This window comes from Protopterus annectens, chromosome 6.part1, assembly GCF_019279795.1.
Source record: "Protopterus annectens isolate FY-2018-M chromosome 6.part1, PAN1.0, whole genome shotgun sequence".
Lineage (NCBI taxonomy): Eukaryota > Metazoa > Chordata > Ceratodontiformes > Protopteridae > Protopterus > Protopterus annectens.
The window spans coordinates 193,052,200-193,074,508 of record NC_056738.1 but is presented as its reverse complement, the minus strand read 5'-3'; the positions used below and the strand labels follow the sequence as shown (position 1 = coordinate 193,074,508).

Here is a 22,309-nt window from a genome sequence, read left to right as displayed (position 1 = left end):
TTAAACCTCTTGCATCAAAGGCCTCATGGGATATATGCAAATCACCCCCTTAAGGATATCAGGTGTTTCAGCTAAATTGCAATTCTGAATGTCCATGACTTTTTCTTTTACTTTCATTTTTAAGTCTATTTATGGACAATTTCAGGCCATTAAAGCCAAACCCCTCTAGCTGTGGACATGCATGTTTCTGCCTTCTTATGACATCATCAGCACAGCATAAGAGGAATGTTTGACCTTTGGAAACACAGGGTTGTCATACCCAGCTGATATCCATAAACATTAGGGTGTCTACAAAATATCCCGAGATATATTACCTGCCTGCATGGAGCACCTCAGCACTAATATTTTAGTTTAAAAGAAATATATATTTGTTTAAACTGCAGCAAAAGTTGCTACAGTAGATATCCTACCTGCACAGAGCACTATAGTGTTCATTTAGTTAAAAAAAAAGAAAAGAAAAAAGTTTTTTTTTTACTCTTGAACTGTTGCAGTCTGTTTAGGGTCTATATCAGAAGATTGAAGTTTCAAAACTTTGAATCTGATATGGTCTTGAAACTTCAAATCTTTTAATGGAGATCTCCGTACTGCCTGGAAAGCGAAGATTTCCCTTTTCTGCATTGTAGTGCGATCTCGGAGTTGGTATATTTAAGTAGCAGGGGGTGTGGGGGGTGCAGGGGGGCTTGCACCCCTGCTTAGAGCATTTAAATGATTTGTTTTTGTAGGTTGTTGTCTTTTATTACATTTCTGATGTTTCAAGACTTCGATTATATGGTGTCGACCATATCAGATTCAAAGTTTTGAAACTTTGTTAATGTAATATAGACCCGTCAGTTTAGACCACACATGGAGTGCTATGGTGCTCAGGTTTGACCAGAAATGCAATAACAGATTTTAAAAAATATTATTCTATTAAAGAGTGATCAGGATTGGTTGATGTTGTCCCCAACACTTTGTAAGTGGGCAGTTGCCGATCTCACCCCACCCAAGCTGTACTACTGAGTACGGTGACAGAGCTTCCAATCTGTCCATGTAACTAATGGTCTTGAGTTCATTGATCTTTTTAGTTAGGATTATCTATGGTCATTCAAGTTGCATGATTTATTTAGACAAATACATTCCAAAAAGAGCATTATGTTCAGTAATGAGTCTGATGTGAGATGAAAAAAAGGAGAACTAGGCTCCTCTTGATCTAGAGGAGATGTCTTTTGGAAGAAGATGAAACAGGCAGAAGGCTGTCTGAACTGCTGGGCAGAAATGATTGTCAAGAGATAAGGGATTATTAATGAGAGTGTGAGGATCCCTCATGACAGTGTCTGATTTGAGGGCTGTGCTGCCTATATAGTTCGATGTAGAAGCATTTTGTATACCAAAATGAGCCATATTTTTTTTTTCATTTAGTACAATACCTTGAATCATTTGGTAACATAGTCTAACCCATACTGGAGCAATTGTGAGTCAGAGGAAGACTGAATAACAACACCCAGTTTACAGTTATTTTCAGACTTAAACAATAGGGCATGAGTACTGGGTTGAAGCTGTGATAAATAGATGTCAAACAGGAGAGGGCACAGTACTGAGCTCTGAATATACCACTGGTGTGAAGCATAGCTAGGGTGGGGCAAAGGAGACAGATAACTCAGGGACAAAGTATTTGGGGGCATGACTGCAGTTCTCAATAAGAGGATTTTATTGTAATAGTGGCATTCAAAAATGAATGCTGATACTGCAGTTGTGATCAGGACTGAAGTGGTTTGTGGGTTGTATAGTAACTGTAACAAACCACTTGAACTGAAGGGTGCCAGAATGGATGAATGGCAATAGAGACTATATGAGCTAACTATGACTCTGACAATGCTAATCTTTTTGTTTCAAAATCAGCACTTGCAACTCAAACCACATGGGGTGTGTCAGACAACTAGTAAGCTATCCACTCCATAACATCTGGATTTATATATATATTTGCAGGATTAAAATAAAAAAGGTATAATACACCGTTGGTAGAAAAGTTTTTGTGTGTATAAAAAGATACACAAATTAGTGAATGCTCATTTGTGTGAAATACATATGGCTGAATTTATTTTTATGTAGTGCAGGTAGGCAGGAGTGTGCAGGAAAACAATCGAATGAAAAAGCGGTGGTTGTGAATATGTGCAAGACTCTGTTACAGCAGTAGCTTTGAATATACAAATGTTCCTGGATTAGGGTTATAGTAAAGGTTAGATAAAGAGATTGATTCAGTACTGCGCATGTTTTGTGCTGTGTGTTCTGTGTCCTTTTGTCCTGTGTAATGGTACTATTAGGGAAAGGGTTTTTAGTAACGCAATATATAGGGTTAGGGTAAAGGTAGGGTAAGGATTACAATTTGGGTTAGCACACTCATCTAACATGAATATTGGATAAAGCCTAACTTTCTAGCCAAATTGCAGACTCTTCTTATATATACATCTTTATGTTTTAGAGACGCTGTAAGATTTCTTCTTTTAACCCCATAAGTTTCATCACCAGTAATAAACCTTAGCAGCCATCTAACAAATCTATTCTTCAGCATATTCATTAAACTATTTTAAACCATGTTTTGAAGACAAATTAGTCTTCAGGTGTGTTAATGGTAAAATATTTATTTTCTTGTTTATTATCATCATCTGAAAGCATGTGTCACCTCCCTTTCCCATTAAGACTTAAAAATCTTGTACTAATTTAATTTGTAATACTGGCCAGAGCCACGTAAGCAGAGAATGCAGACACCCAGTCCATCCAAAAACATTCCCAGTTTCAGTCTTACTAATTGCTCTTCCTCCTACTATGTTATTTCCTGGCCTATCACCATTTCCCTTGTATCTTTTTTATGCCGTTGTGCCCTGACCCATGCATTGTAAACATAAAATGTATTTTAATACCCATTAATTTTCTTTTATTAATCACTCACCTTATCCATTTACTGCTGTCCTTAATATTTGTGTTACATCTTCAGATGGACATTCTTGTACTTTTCTTCCTCCTGTGACAAATTATTCTTTTGAGTGATGAAAGCTCTCTCATTTATACCCAACCAACATTTTCCTATGGTCTTTCACAAATTTCTTACAAATTATTTCAATTCCATTTTCAAATCTTCCCCATTAAAATTTATTTTCAAATATCAAAATTCTTGTTTCACCATCTCTTATTTCATGTTTTATTTTTATTAGGCACTCTCCGTAACATAATACATCATTCACATCTTTTTTAACACTCTCCAAAATGTTATTACTAACCTGATGCATTCCCTACAGATACTTGAGCACTTACCACCACCCTAGCAACCAAATTCAGTGCACTACCAATATAAGCATTCAGTCATATAGGACAGGGCTACTAGGACCACTTCGACTTTTGTGAGCCATTTTTTATTGGACATGAAACTTCTCTGATGTACCTGTCCCTGGTGATGTGTTGTGGCTTGGTCATGGTGTACAGTAACCCTCTAATGCACCTGTATTGGTGTCTTATTGTGACTTCCCACAGCACTGATGTCTTGCACTCCCAGAAGCCCTTATTAGTTTTACCTTTGACCAGGATGTGCATGTCAATCTCCTGCTTTCCTGCCAATTTATATAATGAACTGAGTTGGCCCTTTGCCATGCTGCCCCCTCTCGTGGCCTGGTCAAAGTGTCTGAGTTGCGACTATGAGGTACTTAATCGAATGTGTAAGTGAACACAGTGTCGAGCATGCTACCTTAGGATTTGTGTTACATTGGTCATGTGACTGTTCATAACATCCCCAAATGCAGATGCTCTAATTGACTATGCAACCTTTTTCTCAGAATGCTTGCGGTATGTATGTTCTGCTAAATAATTAAGTAACACTGGGCCATGTCAAGTTATGAGAGCATTGATATTTAACGATATGCAGTGATGTTGCAAATATTTAAGCATCCCTTCATTTTCTTCTTTTTATTTTCCCTACCTCTTTTATCTCTAAGGCGCTATCATTCTTCTTTATTTTTATTCTTTGCCCCTTTCAAAGGTATTTATTTTGCTATGTTTTCCTTCTGTTGTTCATTCTAATCTTCCAGTTATCCTCTCTTTAACTACCTTTATTTTCTAGAAATCCATTCTTTAATAAATGCAATATTTGTATTTTTTGCTTTGATATTAGCCATTCTTTTAGAATTTAAATAGTTAAAAAACACATTCATTCTTCTTTTCACAAAACAATGACCATGATATCAGTCCATTTTTTTTTTCATTTTCATGCCATATTCATTGTGAAACAAATATATATTTTTGCTTTCATTATGAGTGGACGAAAGCAAATGCAATGAGGATCAGAATCCCCGAACTGCATTTGCTGAAAACATCTTGCCAAAAAACACTTTTTAAAGTGTTTTTGTGGGAGACAAGTTCCCCTTTCAACCCCCATGTCCAGAGCAAGCTCTCCACAACCTCAGAATGTGTATATGCTAGCATGCACTTGAAGATGGGGGAAATTCCCCAAAAAAAGGGATCACGTCTTGTACAATTTGACAGCGAGTTGAAGCTCAGGTAGTTGAAGCTCAAGATTCCAAGCTTCATCCACCAGTAAGATAACTGTATTTGTGCTTCAGTTTATCACTTGGTTGCTGATGAATTCAGATTCCTTCTATTCAGGTCTCAAACATTTCTGTAGTCCAAGGATCCTCTTGCATTGTTCCACATAAACAGAAATACTCTGAGATGACCCTTCTTTGGGGACAATCCTCCTCTGGGGAAAGTCTGTAGGCTCAAGCTGAGGCAAGGTTTACCATAGTATACCAAAACTGAAACGGTAAAACAAAAAATATCATACTGTAACTTAATAGGGTGTTTTATGAGTAAGCCTAGGCAATTTCCTCAGCAAGGGGACTGATGTACTCATTCTGGGTGTACATGTAGGTGTTGTGAGGCCAAAGCTCATCATCAAAGGGGAAAAGTGAAGATTGTATCTTGCACAAAAGTAATGACAATTCTGTTGCATCCACAATAAAGCAGTGTCCTACTTACTACTTAATCAACTGACGCTTCCTTGTCACTAGTCCTTAGTCTCCACCAGGTTTCATGATGTCAGGCATACCCAGCATGATCCTGCCCCCTGTTTCCTGAGGGAGGGGAAAAGATGTACACCTGCTCATTTTCATCATCCCTCTCTGGCTCTATTAGCACATTGGCAACTGGTGGAATGGAAAGCATCTGCTAAACACTTATTTACAGTCCTGAAAAAAAACAGTAATTCTAGGAATTATACCTGTAATTTATAAATGCAATCACCAGTCTTTTCTGTGATTTCATTATAATTTCCTATTGTCTGTGCTTTTATATATATATATATATATATATATATATATATTATATAAATATATATATATATATATATATATATATATATATATATATATATATATATATATATATATATATATATATATATATATATATATATATATATATATATATAGAGAGAGAGAGAGAGTTCTCTAAGGCCGTACTACATTAAAATGAACAAATCCTAATGTCAATGTTAGTAATGTCAACAACAAAAAGATACCCACACCTCCAGGTTAGTGGCATTGCACGAAGCATCAGAGACCATCCATGTGCAACTAACAGTGGGCAAAACTGCCTTTCAGTTTGTAGCCTGCTACAGACCACCCTCCCAAACTCAGGAACTCCACTCAGCTTTCCTGAGAACACTGGAGCATATGAAGGTCTCTACAAACACCATCATATTGGGTGACTTCAACTACCCAAATATAGACTGGGAGCACTACTCAAGCCCCAACACCCTCGCCCAACGGTTCCTAGAATTTATAAACTCAAATGCTATGGAACAACTGGTCACCACTCCCACAAGTGGGGAAAACATATTGGACCTGATCATCACCAACATGGGGACTCTATGTTCCATACCAGAGGTATACCCCTCATTGGTAAGATCTGACCATAAATTAATCTCACTGGACATCCATATCCCATCCCCACCCCTAGCCAAGGCAACCATGGTGAAGAACTTCTCAAAAGCAAACTTCACACTTCTCAAAACCGAGGTGGAATCCTCAAAGCCCTCGGGCCAGTGGAAAATATGGCCCAAACCGCAGAATCCTTTAAAAACGCATTCTATGGACACCTACTGGAATGCATGGATCTTGCTATCCCAAATAAAACCAAGACTCACTCCTCCAAAGGCAGAAGACCTGTCTGGTGGACCCCAGCCATAAATAAGTTATACAATAGAAGGAGGAAGCTACTACATGATAGAGCAAAATCCCAAAAAGGGAAGGCATCTCTGATCAGTACTAGCAAGAAACTACGATCCCTCATAAAATCATCTAAAGCCAGCTTCGAAAGAAAAATTGCACAAGATGCTAAAGATAATAACAAGGCCTTCTTTAGTTATGTCAGATACCTGGGTGGCAACTCCCAGATATCCTCTGAGGTTAGTGCAAAATGACAAAAAATACACTGAACCCACAGACACTGCCAACATCCTGGCAGTCAGGTTTAGTGCAAATTTCTCCCCCCCTTCCCCCCCAAAAGAGCAAATGTCTATCCCAACAGAGTGACGTCTCCCTGACATCACAGATGCACAGGTGAGAGCTGTCCTCTCCAAAGCAAAAACACAGCATCAATGGGATCGGACGGTGTCCCGGGCTGCATCTTACATGAGCTCCAAGAAGAACTGAACCCTCACATAAAGTCACTGTTCAGTCTCAGCCTTACTACAGGATATGCACCCAAGGAATGGCGTACAGTAACAGTGGTCCCAGTCCACAAAGGTGGTGCCACAATGGACCCCGGAAACTATCGCCCTATAAGCCTGACTAGCCTGGTCTGCAAAGCTATGGAGCGTATCATCATGGAGCTCATAAACAAAGACATGGGGAACCTCCAAACACTGGATCCTACCCAATTTGGCTTTGTTAAGGGCAGATCTTGCCTCTTGAACCTGGTCAACTTCTTTAAAACAATCACCAAGGCCATAGATGAAGAGAAGGTAGTCCACACAGCCTACCTGGACCTCGCAAAAGCCTTCGACACAATACCCCACTCAGGCATCATAAATAAGCTCACCAGCTTAAATATCAACCCTTATGTCACAAGATGGGTTGCAAACTGGCTCAGGGATAGTACTCACATGGTCAGAATTGCAGGTGTCATGTCAGACTCTAAAACAGTTAAAAGTGGCGTCCCACAAGGCTCAGTCCTGGGACCTCTCTTGTTCAGTATATATATCGCTGAGGTACAGGCTAACACGGGAGGACTATGGCTGACCAAGTTTGCAGATGACTGCAAACTGGGTGCCATAATCGACTCGCCGACTGACACAAGCATCCTTCAAAAGGGTCTCACAGAGACGGAAAACTGGTGCCAGAGCCATGGCCTAAAGCTAAATGCCAAAAAGTGCATAGTCATCCCCTTTGGGAAAAACAAAGTGCCCACAAATTACCACATAGGTGGTAATCTATTAAGTACAGAAGAAGTAATTAGGGATTTGGGGACCCAAGTAGATAGCAATCTCTCCTTTGACAATCACATTGCCAAAGTGGTTAGAAAGACCTTCTATATAGCCCACTTTATCACAAAAGGGTTCACATCTCGATCAAGAGAGGTAATTGTGCCCCTCTACTCATCACTCATCAGGCCCATAATTGAATACAATGCCCCATTTGGAATGTACCTTACCCTACACCTGCAGCAACTGGAAATACCCCAAAAGTACCTCACCAAGAGGATCAAGGGACTCAAACAGATGCCCTACACAGTTAGGCTAAAGAAACTCCAGCTCTACTCAGTTGCTTACCACCTACACAGAGGCGATCTGTGCCTGACATATAAAGCCCTGTCCAAACCAGAATTAATGGACATGCTCCACCTCAGGAAATCCAAATCCCTTAGAGCTACACGCTCCAGGGACTTAAACCTCAGCACAGAAATAAATAGGATATGCTGGAGGGACAGATTCATATCCCAGAGGATCCCCTCACTCTGGAACAAAATCCCAATCCATGTTAGGCAGAGCCCCTCAATGACCCGCTTCAAGAGAAATCTTGACGAGTGGATGGGAGATCGTAGGTTTACCCCTGGGATCTCTTCTGTGTCCCTACTAGACAGAGGCACAGTAAACTAACCTTAAAAGGGCTATCTTCTGTGACCTACTATACAGAGGCACAGTCAACTAATCTAAAAGGGTGGTGAAAGCCAAACACACTCTGGCTAGGCTTATGAATGCCCTAGGGCAGATAGCCTAGTATCAACCTATGAACCTATGAACCTAAAATGTCGACAACACAAATGTTGACCCATTACAATGCATGTTTTCAAGGTTAGGGCATATGCAAGAGTAACACAAAGAAAAAATATCCTCCTGCACCCCAATTTTGGGGAGTTCACTGTACCCCCCCAAACCCCCAATAAATTACTATGCAAACTCTGAGATTGTCAATACCAGGGAAGGGGTATATTTCCCCACCACAGGGATTGTGTGATCTTGCACAATTGTCTGCCATCTGGGGTTTTTTTAACACCTTTATTGAATTATCATTTGTGACATAGCCAAATTTACATTTACATAAAAGTAAGTAATCTGTTTTGTTGACCAAACTGTATCAGCAAAACAGATGTTGACTTTAAACACATTCAATTAAACCAGTCTCACATATGGATACAAGGTGATGAAGCGTGTAAGAGTGGGAATAAAACTGATTTTCAACAGGCATGTGTTGTACAATATAGCCCCTTGTATCATGGAGTTAAAGAGATACTTTATAAAAACTGGAGCATTTTTAAAACCAATCCTGAAGTTTTTCAGGCATTAGGTGAAAAACCTATATTTTCCACCAAAATAGGACCCAATTTAAAGTCAGTCTTGGAAAGAAAATTGAAAGTAAAGGTGAACAGAGAAATTTTAGCGGGAGCAGGCCTTGTGGTAGATGTCCCTATTGCTCTTGTATTTTACAGGAAAGCTCTATTTCCCTAACTAACAAAAATAAAAACACCATATTTTTGAGAAGAGGTAACTGCTTTTCAAGTAAACTGGTGTATATTGCTAGGTGTAATACCTGCACATCTTTTTATGTTGGAAAAACTGAGAGACTATTTAAAACCAGGATTTATGAACATCTCTATGACATAAAAAATAAGAAGGAAACTAACACCTTATATAAACACAGTTTACAATGTGCTGACGTTTGTGGTTTTAAGTTTGCCATTCTTGACGTTGTCCATATTGATGCTAGAGGAGGAGATTGGCCAAATGTTCTGAGTAAAAAAGAGCTATTATGGCAATTAAGGGTTAAATGATCATCTAACCATCCCGCCAATATTAAGAGAAAAAGCAGGACAGCTTTAATATTTATATATAAAGTTATTATATAAACAAAGATTTTTATGGTATCTTGTTTAGAGTATACACTTAATAAGGAATATGATGACTAAATTTCATACTGTGAAGAACAATTAGTTGAACAAAATGTTATTGCAACAATGTATTAACTACGTGTTTTAAAGTTGTGTTTTTAACAAAATGGTATACTTAATATTCATGAACAGTGTTTTATATTCATGAACTAGGGTTATTTGCATCAAACTATTGGTGGAAGATTTAACCAATTACCACTGAGTTTGTATTATTTAAACTAATTTTTTGTATTTTTGGAGTGTTCTGAGGAAGTCAACTGGTATTGATGAAAGCACTTAACTTTTTGCAATAAAATTATTACTGAGGACTCACAACGCTTAGTGCTCCTTTTGGTTGAATATTGTTTATTTGAGCGCTATTGCACCACTCTATTTTGGTTTTATCATAGTATTAAACTAACCAAGTGGAGTACTGTTTCACATCTGATGAGAATGTCTGCAGTTTAATGCATACTTCCTAAGATGGCGACCACTTAAAATCTTTACACCATTCATTGTTTTCATTTCATACCATTCCCAAGCCCTTAGCAGCTCCTCTTCTGTCTGGTAGCTGATATTATAATATCACTCTGTTCAGATGTATAGCATTAATATACCCTGGCGAATACCAAACTCTTCTTTTTAACAGCATCTTTACCACTGATACTTTGAGTAGAATGTCACTCTTACATCTTCTTTGAAAAAGCTTTACCCTTGAATTTTTTTATACAGCATTACTTTGGATGGAATAAAATTTCACTTTTCTGTAAGACATGTTCTTGATTTTCCCTCTAATGATCATCTTCTACCAATCTCCCCCTTTTTATATACAGCACATCAACATTTCCTGTGACCCAGCCTCCTTGTGAAAGCAGTAGGCATAAGGCCCTTAAAAATTAAGTAGATTATCACTTTAATAAAAATGGTGTCAACAGACTTTCAAGATGCTCAAATTGTTCAGGCTAGCAGCCCGGTGGTGTGACCATTGGCTCTAGATGATGGTCAGTGTTGGTGTGATTCCCCAAGCCCATGTACAAACTAGGAAAAAGGGAGTTGATGGCAATGCTGCTGTCTACAGATGTACAAAGCAGGAAATCTTACTGCAGTACACTGACATGAAGTTTTAATCCAGTGTTTTTTAGCATGAAGTATGAAAACAGAAGACAGCAAGGCAGATCATTTTCTGCTGGTTGTAATCTGGCTGTTTGGAATGTTACAGTCTGCCTCAGGAGCATACCTCTCAACTGTCAAAATTTTCACAGAATGTCCAGATTTTCTGTTGCTAATAAAATCTGTGGTTTTCTGGCAAATCAGTGAGATGATCTGAGGATTGAAGTCACCAAATAATGACATACATTGGAGTTTCAGACTTCAAATCCTTCAGAAAATGTATGTTAACACAAAGCCTGTTACTTAGCAGCTTTCTAAATTTATAGGAGCAATTATAGGAGCAATTTTTAAAATCTGTCTCTATTTTTGGGCCTTTGTCTCTCCCCCCCCCCCCTCCACACCTTCACACTTTGTCAGGCTTTGTCCAGATTTCTTGCTCTACAAGGCTGAGAGTTATGCTCAGAAGTTGCAGAGTTGCTGTGAAAGACAACACTGAGAGTCACTCTGCTCCCTCTTCAGTGTCAGTGGTGACATTAAGTACAGAATAAAAAGGTACTGGGGTGAGAGGATATACCTTCCACACCAGATAATCTGGTGGCAAAGACCCCTTTGCATGCATATGTATGTCCTCAGGGTGTTGTTTTGTGTGTGTGTGTGTGTGTGTGTGTGTGTGTGTGTGTGTGTGTGTGTGTGTGTGTGTGTGTGTGTGTGTGCGAGTGTGTGTGTGCGTGTGCGTGTGCGTGTGTGTGTGTGGAGAGGGGATTTAGGGTGAGGACTGGTCTTCTTGCTAACTTACCATATTTATCCTAGGGTTTATCAGAAAGGCCTAACTTGAATTTATAGAACATAATGAGTAACAGGATACAATGTTACTTGTCACCGTTTACTGAAATAACACAGTGGTGGCAAAGAAATACTGCAATGTAACAACATACTGGTTTCCTTTGCCAATTTGTTATGAGGCTTCAAAGATACATACTATGCAGCTACTAATAATTATAATTGATGTTATTAACAAACATTATTGCAAATATAAATGCACACTGTTTACTTCTTTCTTCACATTTCTTGCTTATGTTTTCAGCTTGGAAGACCACCATACACAAGAGAAAGTAGTGATACAGTAAGGCGAGGAGGACAAACTTTGCAGCGGTCAGAGAGTGTGCTGTTTGTGGATGAAGCACGGGCAGTCGATGATGGGCAGTATACCTGCACAGCAAAAAACCTCCAAGGAAGCACTGTCGTCTCTACTCATGTTAGGATACTCCCACCAATACCTGGTCCTAGGGGAAGATAACCACCCACTGAAAGCCAAATCCACCGCCTCACATAGGGAGTAAAATTGCAGATATACTTGTCTGACTTTTGAAAAAATTATACATACTTCCCATTATTTTGTATGTTTTTGTTTCTAAATGTTTCTAGAAATTGATCTAATCTCATGAAAATCTAAGCACAAAACCTGTTCTCTCATTTTTCCATTTTTAAATACTTAAATGTCAAGTATTTGATTCTTTTGAGAGTCAGTATTAAGTTGTGCAGCAATATGATTATGACATGTTGAGAAATTCAATATTAAGGTATCAAATTTTGTCAAAAGTCTTGAGACGATTGTAAAGTGTGCTTAGACATTTTTTTATGAATAACAGCCTTTACGATGGTAATACAATTCTTTTTTGCACATTTAACCCAAGTTCCTTATTCAGTGGGCTGTATTTAAGGTATTTATTAACTATATTTGCATTTTACTCTTTTCCTGTAGCATGTGTTCTTGAGCGCCTAAGAAATAAACATTTATTATTATAGCTGAATGCTTATCTGTTTTAACACTGTTCACTCCTTACGTTATATTTGTCCTGCTTATAGGGGTAGAATATGGGACAAAAATGCAAAAAGACTATTATTTATTGAACGATTCAACTATCATGCATTTTAAGTGCAACATACAGCATATCCCACAATGAAGACTGAGGGATGCCCTTTCTGGTATAGGAACAGATTTACAAACAGCTACAGTTTGTTTTAAAGTAATGTTTGAACCCTAATTTAAGTGACATCTGAGTGTGCCATCTTCAGCTAATGGAAATAACTGGTTTTGTTGAAAAGCCAGCCATTTGCTTTTCAGTGACTTTGTGTGACTTCAAATATGGAATCCGTAAGAAGCAGAAGAGTAAGGCTGCATTCCTTCGCAGTAGGTTGTGTCATTTAGTAAGGCTGCATTCCTTCGCAGTAGGTTGTGTCATTTAGTAAGACTGCATTCCTTCGCAGCAGGTTAAGTGTCATTTAGTAAGGGTGCATTCCTTCACACCAGGCTAAGTATCATTTAGTAAGGCTGCATTCCTTCGCAGTAGGTTGTGTCATTTAGTAAGACTGCATTCCTTCGCACCAGGCTAAGTATCATTTAGTAAGGCTGCATTCCTTCGCAGTAGGTTGTGTCATTTAGTAAGGCTGCATTCCTTCGCAGTAGGTTGTGTCATTTAGTAAAACTGCATTCCTTCACAGCAGGTTAAGTGTCATTTAGTAAGGGTGCATTCCTTTGCACCAGGCTAAGTATCATTTACTAAGGCTGCATTCCTTCGCAGTAGGTTGTGTCATTTAGTAAGACTGCATTCCTTCGCAGCAGATTAAGTGTCATTTAGTAAGGGTGCATTCCTTCACACCAGGCTAAGTATCATTTAGTAAGGCTGCATTCCTTCGCAGTAGGTTGTGTCATTTAGTAAGGCTGCATTCCTTCGCAGTAGGTTGTGTCATTTAGTAAGACTGCATTCCTTCGCAGCAGGTTAAGTGTCATTTAGTAAGGGTGCATTCCTTCGCACCAGGCTAAGTATCATTTAGTAAGGCTGCATTCCTTCGCAGTAGGTTGTGTCATTTAGTAAGACTGCATTCCTTCGCACCAGGCTAAGTATCATTTAGTAAGGCTGGTTGTGTCATTTAGTAAGGCTGCATTCCTTAGGTTGTGTCATTTAGTAAAACTGCATTCCTTCACAGCAGGTTAAGTGTCATTTAGTAAGGGTGCATTCCTTTGCACCAGGCTAAGTATCATTTACTAAGGCTGCATTCCTTCGCAGTAGGTTGTGTCATTTAGTAAGACTGCATTCCTTCGCAGCAGATTAAGTGTCATTTAGTAAGGGTGCATTCCTTCACACCAGGCTAAGTATCATTTAGTAAGGCTGCATTCCTTCGCAGTAGGTTGTGTCATTTAGTAAGGCTGCATTCCTTCACAGTAGGTTGTGTCATTTAGTAAGACTGCATTCCTTTGCAGCAGGTTAAGTGGCATTTAGTAAGGCTGTATTTTTTCACAGCAGGTTATGTGTCATTTTGTAAGGTTGCATTCCTTCACAACAGGTCAAATGTCATTTAGTAAGGGTGCATTCCTTTGCAGCAGGTTAAATGCCATTCAGTAAGGCTGCATTCCTTTGCATCAGATTAAGTGTCATTTGACTACTTAAAAAATACTCAGAGCTGTAAATTTCAAGCCTTTTTTGATTAGATCAGGGATTAAATTACAGGCTTTTGTCATATTTACATCAAGCAGAAGAGTAAGGCTGCATTCCTTTGCAGCAGGTTAAGTGTCATTTAATAAGGCTGCATTCCTTTGCAGCAGGTTAAGTGTCATTTAGTAAGGCTGCATTCCTTCGCAGCAGGTTGTCATTTAATAAAGCTGCATTCCTTTGCAGCAGATTAAGTGTCATTTAGTAAGGTTGCATTCCTTCACAGCAGGTTAAGTGTCATTTGCCCACTTAAAAAATACTCAGAGCTGTAAATTTCAAGCCTTTTTTGATTATATCCTGCCCTTCTCTCCACTGCGGTCCTGGAGTTGGCATTTATAGTTAGGTGGGTTTTACTTACTGTGATGTGTATTTTGTTTAAGTTTGGGCAAGTGTTTACTTACCCTGGGAAAAATTAACTATCCGGGTATTTAAGCTTTCGATATTTGCAATTTGCAAAAATGGATTTCGATTATATGAGGTTTGACCTTTCAAAGTAGATCTGCCTACACATGTACACATATTTAGTCTCGTCAAACCATCATCAGGAACAGAGTTATGTGGGTTCATTTTATAGTTTTAAATGTGGGTATTTGAGAAGTATTTCTAATTGCTGCAGGTGAAGAGGTCCGCACAGTTGTAGTTTAGAAAACATTGTTTTTGACATTGGTTTTCCTATGTGACCTTTTTACTCATTGTTTTAGTTTGTTAGTCGGGATATTTTGTAGATACCCTAATGTTTATGGATATCAGTTGGATATAACAGCCCCGTGTTTCCAAAAGTCAAACATTCCTCTTATGCTGTGCTGATGATGCCATAAGAAGGCAGAAACATGCATGTCCACAGCTAGAGGGTTTGGCTTTATTGGCCTGAAATTGTCCATAAATAGATTTAAAAGAAAAAGTAATGGACATTCAGAATTGCCATTTAGCTGAAACACCTGATATCCTTAAAGGATAATTTGCATATATCCCATGTTGCCTCTAATACAAGAGGTTTAAGATATCACACAGTGGAAAGTCTAGCTTTGCTTGATTTTTCTTTGTATTTTTTAGTACCAGATCTAGGATATTTATACCCCTAGTGGAGGTGCAGACTAGCTGCTCCAGAACATTTGAGTTTACAAATTCAAGAAATCTTTGAGCCTGCTTGTTTGTGGTCGTGTATGCCTCCCAGTTAACGGTGAGGTAATTAACATAATTCATCATGAGAATGATATTGGGCTGGATTGTGAGTGATTCTAGTAATTTCAGGTATAAGGTATGGGTTTCCTGGTTCATGGTGGGAGACCTGTAGCTAGCAAGAATATGGTAATGGATTTTTCCCATGGTTAGTTGGACATGGAGTAGCTCAAGCATGTCATATTGTTTGACCAGCCTTGAAATGTGTTTATCTTTTATGTAGATGGATACACTACTGCCTTTTGCTCTTTCATGTTCAGTGGGTAGTTAGAACATATGAAAGCAGTTATAGCCATGCACTGCCGGAATGTTTTCCATGGCTTTGAACCATGTTTCAGCAACTGCACAGACATCAGCATTCTCCATGATGAGGACCACTTTTAGGGAGTGCAGTTTCCTGTTGAGACTCCTAGTACTGAGCAGTAACACCTTTAGCTTGTCCTGAGTAGGTTTTGCTATGTTAGAAGGTTTGTCTGTTTGGCAATGCCTAAAAAAGGCACTCTAGGAGGGTATAATTCTTTGGCCAATATCCAAAAGCCTAGTAGTGACAGGTGAAAACCATCCCTAGCAAAGCAACATGATCTGTCAACCATGTCCTCCTAGGCTGACAAGTACTGGTCCCTGTGACACCCATGCACTGGCCCAGTAATCAAAGAGCCTCAATCCGCACCACAAGCACCAGTGAGGGACGTGCACATTGAGAAGTTGACAAGTACACACAATAAAGTACAATTTCACTTAAGAGCACCCAGAGATTACAGTCAGTCTGGGGCTGGTTTCTCCCTCTTTCTCCAGATCCCCAGTAAGACTCCACACTGGCACAGCTATAGGGTTAAGATCTTAGCCGAGTGGTCAAGCCAAAACCTCCAGCACCCTCTCTGTCCAACCAGTGCTTTCTGTCCCTGCCCAAGTAGCTCACACACACACACACACACACACACACACACACACACACACACACACACACACACACACACACACACACACACACACACACACACACACACACACACACACACACTTTGAGATTTGATTTATAAACAAACACACAGACACTCCTAGAGGAGGCTGGCACAGGTTCAATAGCTATACCCCCTTCTGCCCAGACTACCAGACTATGAGGTAGTGTCAGCTGCCACCAACCACTTTTACTTCTCAGCTACTATAAGACCCTTACCAAAGTGACCAATCCTACTGTATATTATCCAAAGAGTAAGTGTGCCAAGACGTTTAAGGCTATTTAGGAGTGGCATGTACAGTGTTAACAAATACATATGCAAGTACTCCAAGAGCTTAAATATCTCTAAACACACCAACCACAACTAAAAGGTTTAAATATATTTAATAATAATAAAAGAACAAAGCAATATTCAATAATGCAACACAGTGACAACAGAGTTCAGAATCACAGGAAATATTTTAAAACAACATTACAGGACATTCTCACATAAATACAGAAAACATCTAAACTAATCTTACTATATTTCTATCTCTAAGAGAGATTACTGTAATCTAGTACTTACTATTAGCAAGGCAAATGCAGATGGTTGGATGTTCCTGCCAGGTCCAAAACCAAACACAAAATGCACAGTCTTTCTCTGAGAGATAGTTCTTAAATTAATAACATCACATTACTGCTGGGTCAACTGGATGACATCACTATTTGTCACTTCTGCCTTCAGTTCCTAGGCTAACAGAAACTTAAAATTTAGCACCTCTCACTCAAAAAAAAAACATCTCTCAGATGTTTGCCTAGAACTGGAAGTTGTAAAACAGTTAAACACTTTTACATTTGAAACCTAGTAACTAATTCTGTTTCCAGACAATAGAAAGAAACCTCTAGCTATAGACATCCTGTCTCCTAGCTGCCTTGAAACTTAGATAAACACAGTCGTAAAACTCTTTGCTTTTCTTGGGGTCTATATTATATAAATGAAGAATTAAAATCTTTGCTCACCTTTGATCGACCCCTATTTCCCACAGCTGCACAACATCAAACCATCAAATCACCACTTTCTTTCCAAGGGAAAGAAATCTGTAGTCCAAACATGCACACCACATTACAACAAACACTATAAATGTGGGGGGCTTTGCCCACCCCCCCCCCGATGTGGGGAGGCAAAGACATCAGTGATTTGGCCGTTCAATGTTGTGCAGCTTCAGGAAATAGGGGTCAATCAAAGGTGAGTCGATCTTTTACTTCTTTGTTTATATAATATAGACTCTTTTCTTGAGGGTTTGCAAGTTAACTCTGTATGTTCCAGCCTCTGCCATCAAAACATACATTTGTATAAGCATATAGTTTATATACATTTCTGTTCTTTTCCAGTAGGGTACACTGTAGTTACATTCTTGAAGCTCAGTACATAACATACAATTCAACACACACCTCTACACCAGTAGTTTAATATCCACATAACATTTAGTTCTCTTACATCTGTAAGACAAGCATACGAATCATATTCATAGTCACAAATGACATAGACAAAATTCTAGCTAGCTAGGCTGGCAGCTTCACAACCCCCCCCCCCCCAAAAGAAAAAACACCTCAAGCTAGTTTTTCTAGTGACCCTTGAGAAACTTTGCTTGAGAGGGTTGAGCATATCTGGGAATATCTTACCCCAATCCCTGTCTTGAGAGCCTATCTGCATTGGCATTGCTAAGCCCACTGTGGTGCTGCACTGTCATATATGCTTGCAACCCGAGGCTCCACCTTAGTAACTTGGAATTTTGCTGGCTGGCTTCATGTAGCCATGTTAAGGGATTGTGGTCTGTAACTACAGTGAATTTCCTTCCATACAGATAAGGCTGAAATTTCTGCAGTGACCACACTGTGGCTAGGCATTCCTTTTCTACAGCTGCATAGCATTCCTCCCTGGGTTGGAGCCTATGACTAAGATATACCACTGGTGCTCTTCTCCCTCTGAGGAAATCTGGCTAAGTGCAACCCCACCTCATGGTTTGAAGCATTCACCTGCACAAGAAATTATTTGCTGTAATCTGGCCTGGCTAACACAGGGGATCCTCCCAAAGCTCCTTTAAGCTTCTGGAATGTCTGCTCACATGCTGGGGTCCACACTACCTTATCTGGCCTGTTTTTCCTTGTCAGGTCTGTGAGGGGAGCAGCTATGGTACTATAACTGGAGACAAACTTTCTGTAGTACCCTGCTGTCCCTAAGAATGCCCTCACCTGCTTTTTGGTAACAGGTGCAGGCCATGCCTGAATGGCTTCTACTTTGGCATGTTCTGTCCTGATCTTACATCTCCCACTCTATGTCTCAGGTAGGAGACCTCTGCCATACCCACATGACATTTGCTCGTGTTAATGGTCAACCTTGCCCTCTGTAGTCTGCTCAGCACCTCCTAGACATTCTGAAGGTGCTCTTGCCAGGAATGGCTGTAGATGGCAATATCATCTAGGTGAGCAAGTGCAAAATCTCCTGCTCTTGCTAGGATATGATCTACCTGCCTCTGGAAATTTGCTGGGGCATTTTTCATCCCAAAGGGCATCTTTGTCAACTCATATAAGCCAAAAGGAGTCACAAAGGCTGACCTCTTTCTAGCACTCCAGAAAAAGAAGTGAATTCCGCTAAAGAACGCTCAGCAGAACAAAAACAATGTAAATATTGGAAGAGCGTTGCACCATGAGTATTAGTATTTCATCTGAGTATTCAAAACTTACTAAACAACCAAAATGGTGAAAAAACAGCTTCAAAGCAACAGCTTCATTAACAGGCTTTTACCATATTAAATCCACAATATATGAAGTATAGAGCTTTGCTGTTGTAAAAGTCAGGTGGCGTAATTCCACAGCTTTAAAACATGTGAAATGTCATAAAAACAGAAAAAACGAACATAAAAGTGAAGAACCCTTCAGATGTAAAGAACAGACAAGCGCTTTCAGCTTTTTCAAGCCTTCTTCAGATCCAAATAGGTAAGATGGGTTCAGTGTTTAAAACTTGGTATCATTCAGTGAAACAACCTACAATGAATGACAAATGTTGACGAATCAAGTTAGTCCATTGGTACACACCACCATAGCATTCCAACGAACATGAAATTAAAACTCTTTATTTAAAACTGTTTGTTTAAAACACAACATGACAGTTTGACATTTCTAAGACAGACTCAGACATATTTTCAGAAGGGATATTAGCAAAATCTTTTCAGTGGGTTCTAAATAAAAGAACGAGCTCTTCATAAAAGCCAAGATTTGAGAGAAAAAACAAAAATAAATTAAAATAAAAATGGTCATTTAGGGTGCTTCTTTTTGTTTCATTTCAACAATTTCTTTGAGACATCCGAGCCTAAGTCAGTATACCTAAGGTTTCTGGCAATGAAAGCAAGTCATGAGTAAGCATAACTCATTGCTCGTCTATTTTTAAGAAAGGGTTTTAAGGGAACACAGCCATTAAGGCCAGGTGGGTTGTCTGCCCTCAGCCACATTATTCATTTGGCTTCCTCTCTCTCAGTCAGATTGGTCAGGTCTCCTTCTCTAGAAGTAAAATGTATCTTGGAAGTGACCATGAAAACAAAGCTATGTCTTTCATGCTCACGTAAATGAAGGAAAAGAGAATGTGTTTCCTTTCTGTTACGTATATCAGAATGATGTTTGATAATTCTTTCCTTTAGCTTCGTATTAGTTTTTCCAACATAAAATGCTGTACAGAATGTGCAGGTAGCTATGTAAACAATATTGCTGGTTAGACAAAAGTCTGTTTAGTAACCGAATGCTTAAATGCTTTGCTACATTGCAAACCTTGCAGAAGCCACATTTCTTTGTTCCTGATGAATTATTATGTATGTAGTTGGTGCATTTCCCATCATTTGAGCATAAAATCCTTTTAAGATTCTTTTTATTTTTGAAAAGGAAACTTGGGTTATCTCCAACAATCTTTTAGCTTTTTGTCCGAAGTTAGAATCAGCCAGAACTTTTTGATCACCCGGCATACGTTATCATGGTCCACAGTGTAAGTCAAATTGACCCTTAAGTTAGATGTTCTTTTAGGTATAGCTAGGGATGGTGTACTTTCTCCTTCTCTAACCTTAGAGGAATAAAAAGGTTTGCCTTTTCCTTTACGTATGTCATTAATTCTGGTCTTGTTTAGTTCTAAACTTCCCTTTCCATAGCCTCGTTGGCTGAAATTATTAATAAGCCACTCTTCTTCCTGGAGAAAGGTTGCCTCTTCTGTACATAGCTTTGAAATCCTTGCAATTTGATTTTCAACAATGTTAGTGAAAATATGCCTGGGATGCATACTGGAAAAGTGGAGCATGTGGTTTCGCCACATGTCTTTCCTATAAAGGCAAGTGTCTATTCCCTTTTCCAGATCAAGAAATAATCTCACATCCAGAAAGTCAATCATCTCTCTAGATGTTTTTACATCAAATTTCAGGAAAGTAGTGGTCTGTGACAGGAAGTTAACAAAGCTTCTTAAATATTCTTCTTTACCCTTCCATACAATAAAGGTGTCATCCACAAACCGATTGTACAGAATTATCTGGTCATTCCAAATGTTATTAGCATCCTTGAACCAAGCTCTCTCCCAGTTGGCTAAAACCAAGTTTGCATAACTATTGGCACAGGGTGTGCCCATGGCAACCCCCTATCTCTGCCAGTAGTAGCTGTTGTCATAAGTAAAGACATTATAATCCAACACAATTTCCAAAAGATCACATATCAAATGTGATTCTACCTTCTCTTCAGTTAGAAATTCCCTTACTGCTTCAATGCCATAATTATTTGGTATGGAAGTGAATAAACTATTCAAGTCTAGGGTTACCAATAGCAGACTCTCAAGATCATCACGATATTCTAGAGCTATATACAGATTTGTAGAAACTCAGCTGTATCTTTAATCACAGTAGAGGCCCTAGGTAGCATCTTTTTTAGCTCTTGTTCAATAAACATAGAAATGTATTCTGTCAACCATCCTCTACCAGCCACAATTGGTCGTAAAGGTGGACGTTTAAGATCTTTATGAATTTTTGGTAATCCACTGATAGTTGGTATGGTGGGGTGCTCAGTGACAAAACGATTATACAGATACTCATTAATCTCTCTTTGCAATAGCATGTCATAAAGAACCTGTTGTATCTTCTGTTTCATAATATTTAGTTCATTCTTACTAATCAAGGAATAGGTCTTTCGATCACTTAATAATTCTTTCAACCATTGGACATACATCATTGCATCCATTACCACTATGGCTCCTCCTTTATCATCAGGTTTAACCACAATATCATTCCTCTCTTTAAGTTCTTTAAGTGCCTGATTTTCTTCTTTGGTTAGATTGAAAAACTGTTTCCCCTTTTTGAGACATTCTTGTTCTCATTAACTCATCTTCACAGGCATGAATGAAAGAATCCACGGCTGGATGGTTGAGGGGAACAAATGTGCTTGGTTTCTTGAACATAATATTACTTTTGATGGGACATTTATCACTTCCATCCCTAAAAATATACTTCAAAGTAAGATTCCTTCCAAACTTTCTAAGGTCTAGTGCAAATTCATCATGTGTAGATCTGGTTGCAGGAATAAAGCCAGGACCTTTCTCTAATAGATCTATCTGAGAATGAGTGAGCTGAATGTTCGAAATATTAACCACTAAAGAAATTATTGTGTTACTTTCCTTTTTTTTAATCTCTCTGCTTACAGATCTCCCTGTTCAAGAGACTTTGTTCATCATTAAAAAAGGGAGCTGCTCTGTGATGGTAACATGTTGTGCTCCTCTCTTAGATATTGTTCCTAGTGGATGGCCATTGATACCAGTACGATTAGAAGGTCTGGTGTTGACATTAATATTTGCAACTGAGTCATGTTCTTGTTCAATAACACAAGCATTTTCATTAGTGACAATACTACCATTCTGGACTGTTCTGACTATAGGCTCTTGTTTATCCATCTTGTGCACTGACCAAAAGATCTCGAGATCTATGGTTATTATTATTAGTGTGCAGAGTTGTAACTCTCTGCTCAGGATTTCTATCTTCTTTCAGTAGATGGTCATTGAAGTTTCTGACTTTAGGCCATTCAAATAAATGGCCTTTCTGTATATCATTAAAATCTCTCATTCATTTCTGACTTTTAATGCCTTTTAGCTTAACTTCATATGCTGTTAGCTTATCTTGTATAGTCT

General features: G+C 38.9%; 1 protein-coding gene across 1 annotated transcript in view; it reads left to right on the top strand.

Moving 5' to 3' along the window:
• The window catches only part of LOC122805328 (platelet-derived growth factor receptor-like protein), a 208,052-nt gene extending 195,747 nt beyond the window's left edge, over window positions 1-12,305 (top strand). The window contains exon 6 of the mRNA XM_044075415.1: window positions 11,585-12,305. Coding sequence (XP_043931350.1) covers window positions 11,585-11,797 — 213 coding nt within the window. The 3' untranslated portion in view covers window positions 11,798-12,305. The remainder of the gene's footprint in view (window positions 1-11,584) is intronic.
• Window positions 12,306-22,309: the final 10,004 nt, after the last annotated feature.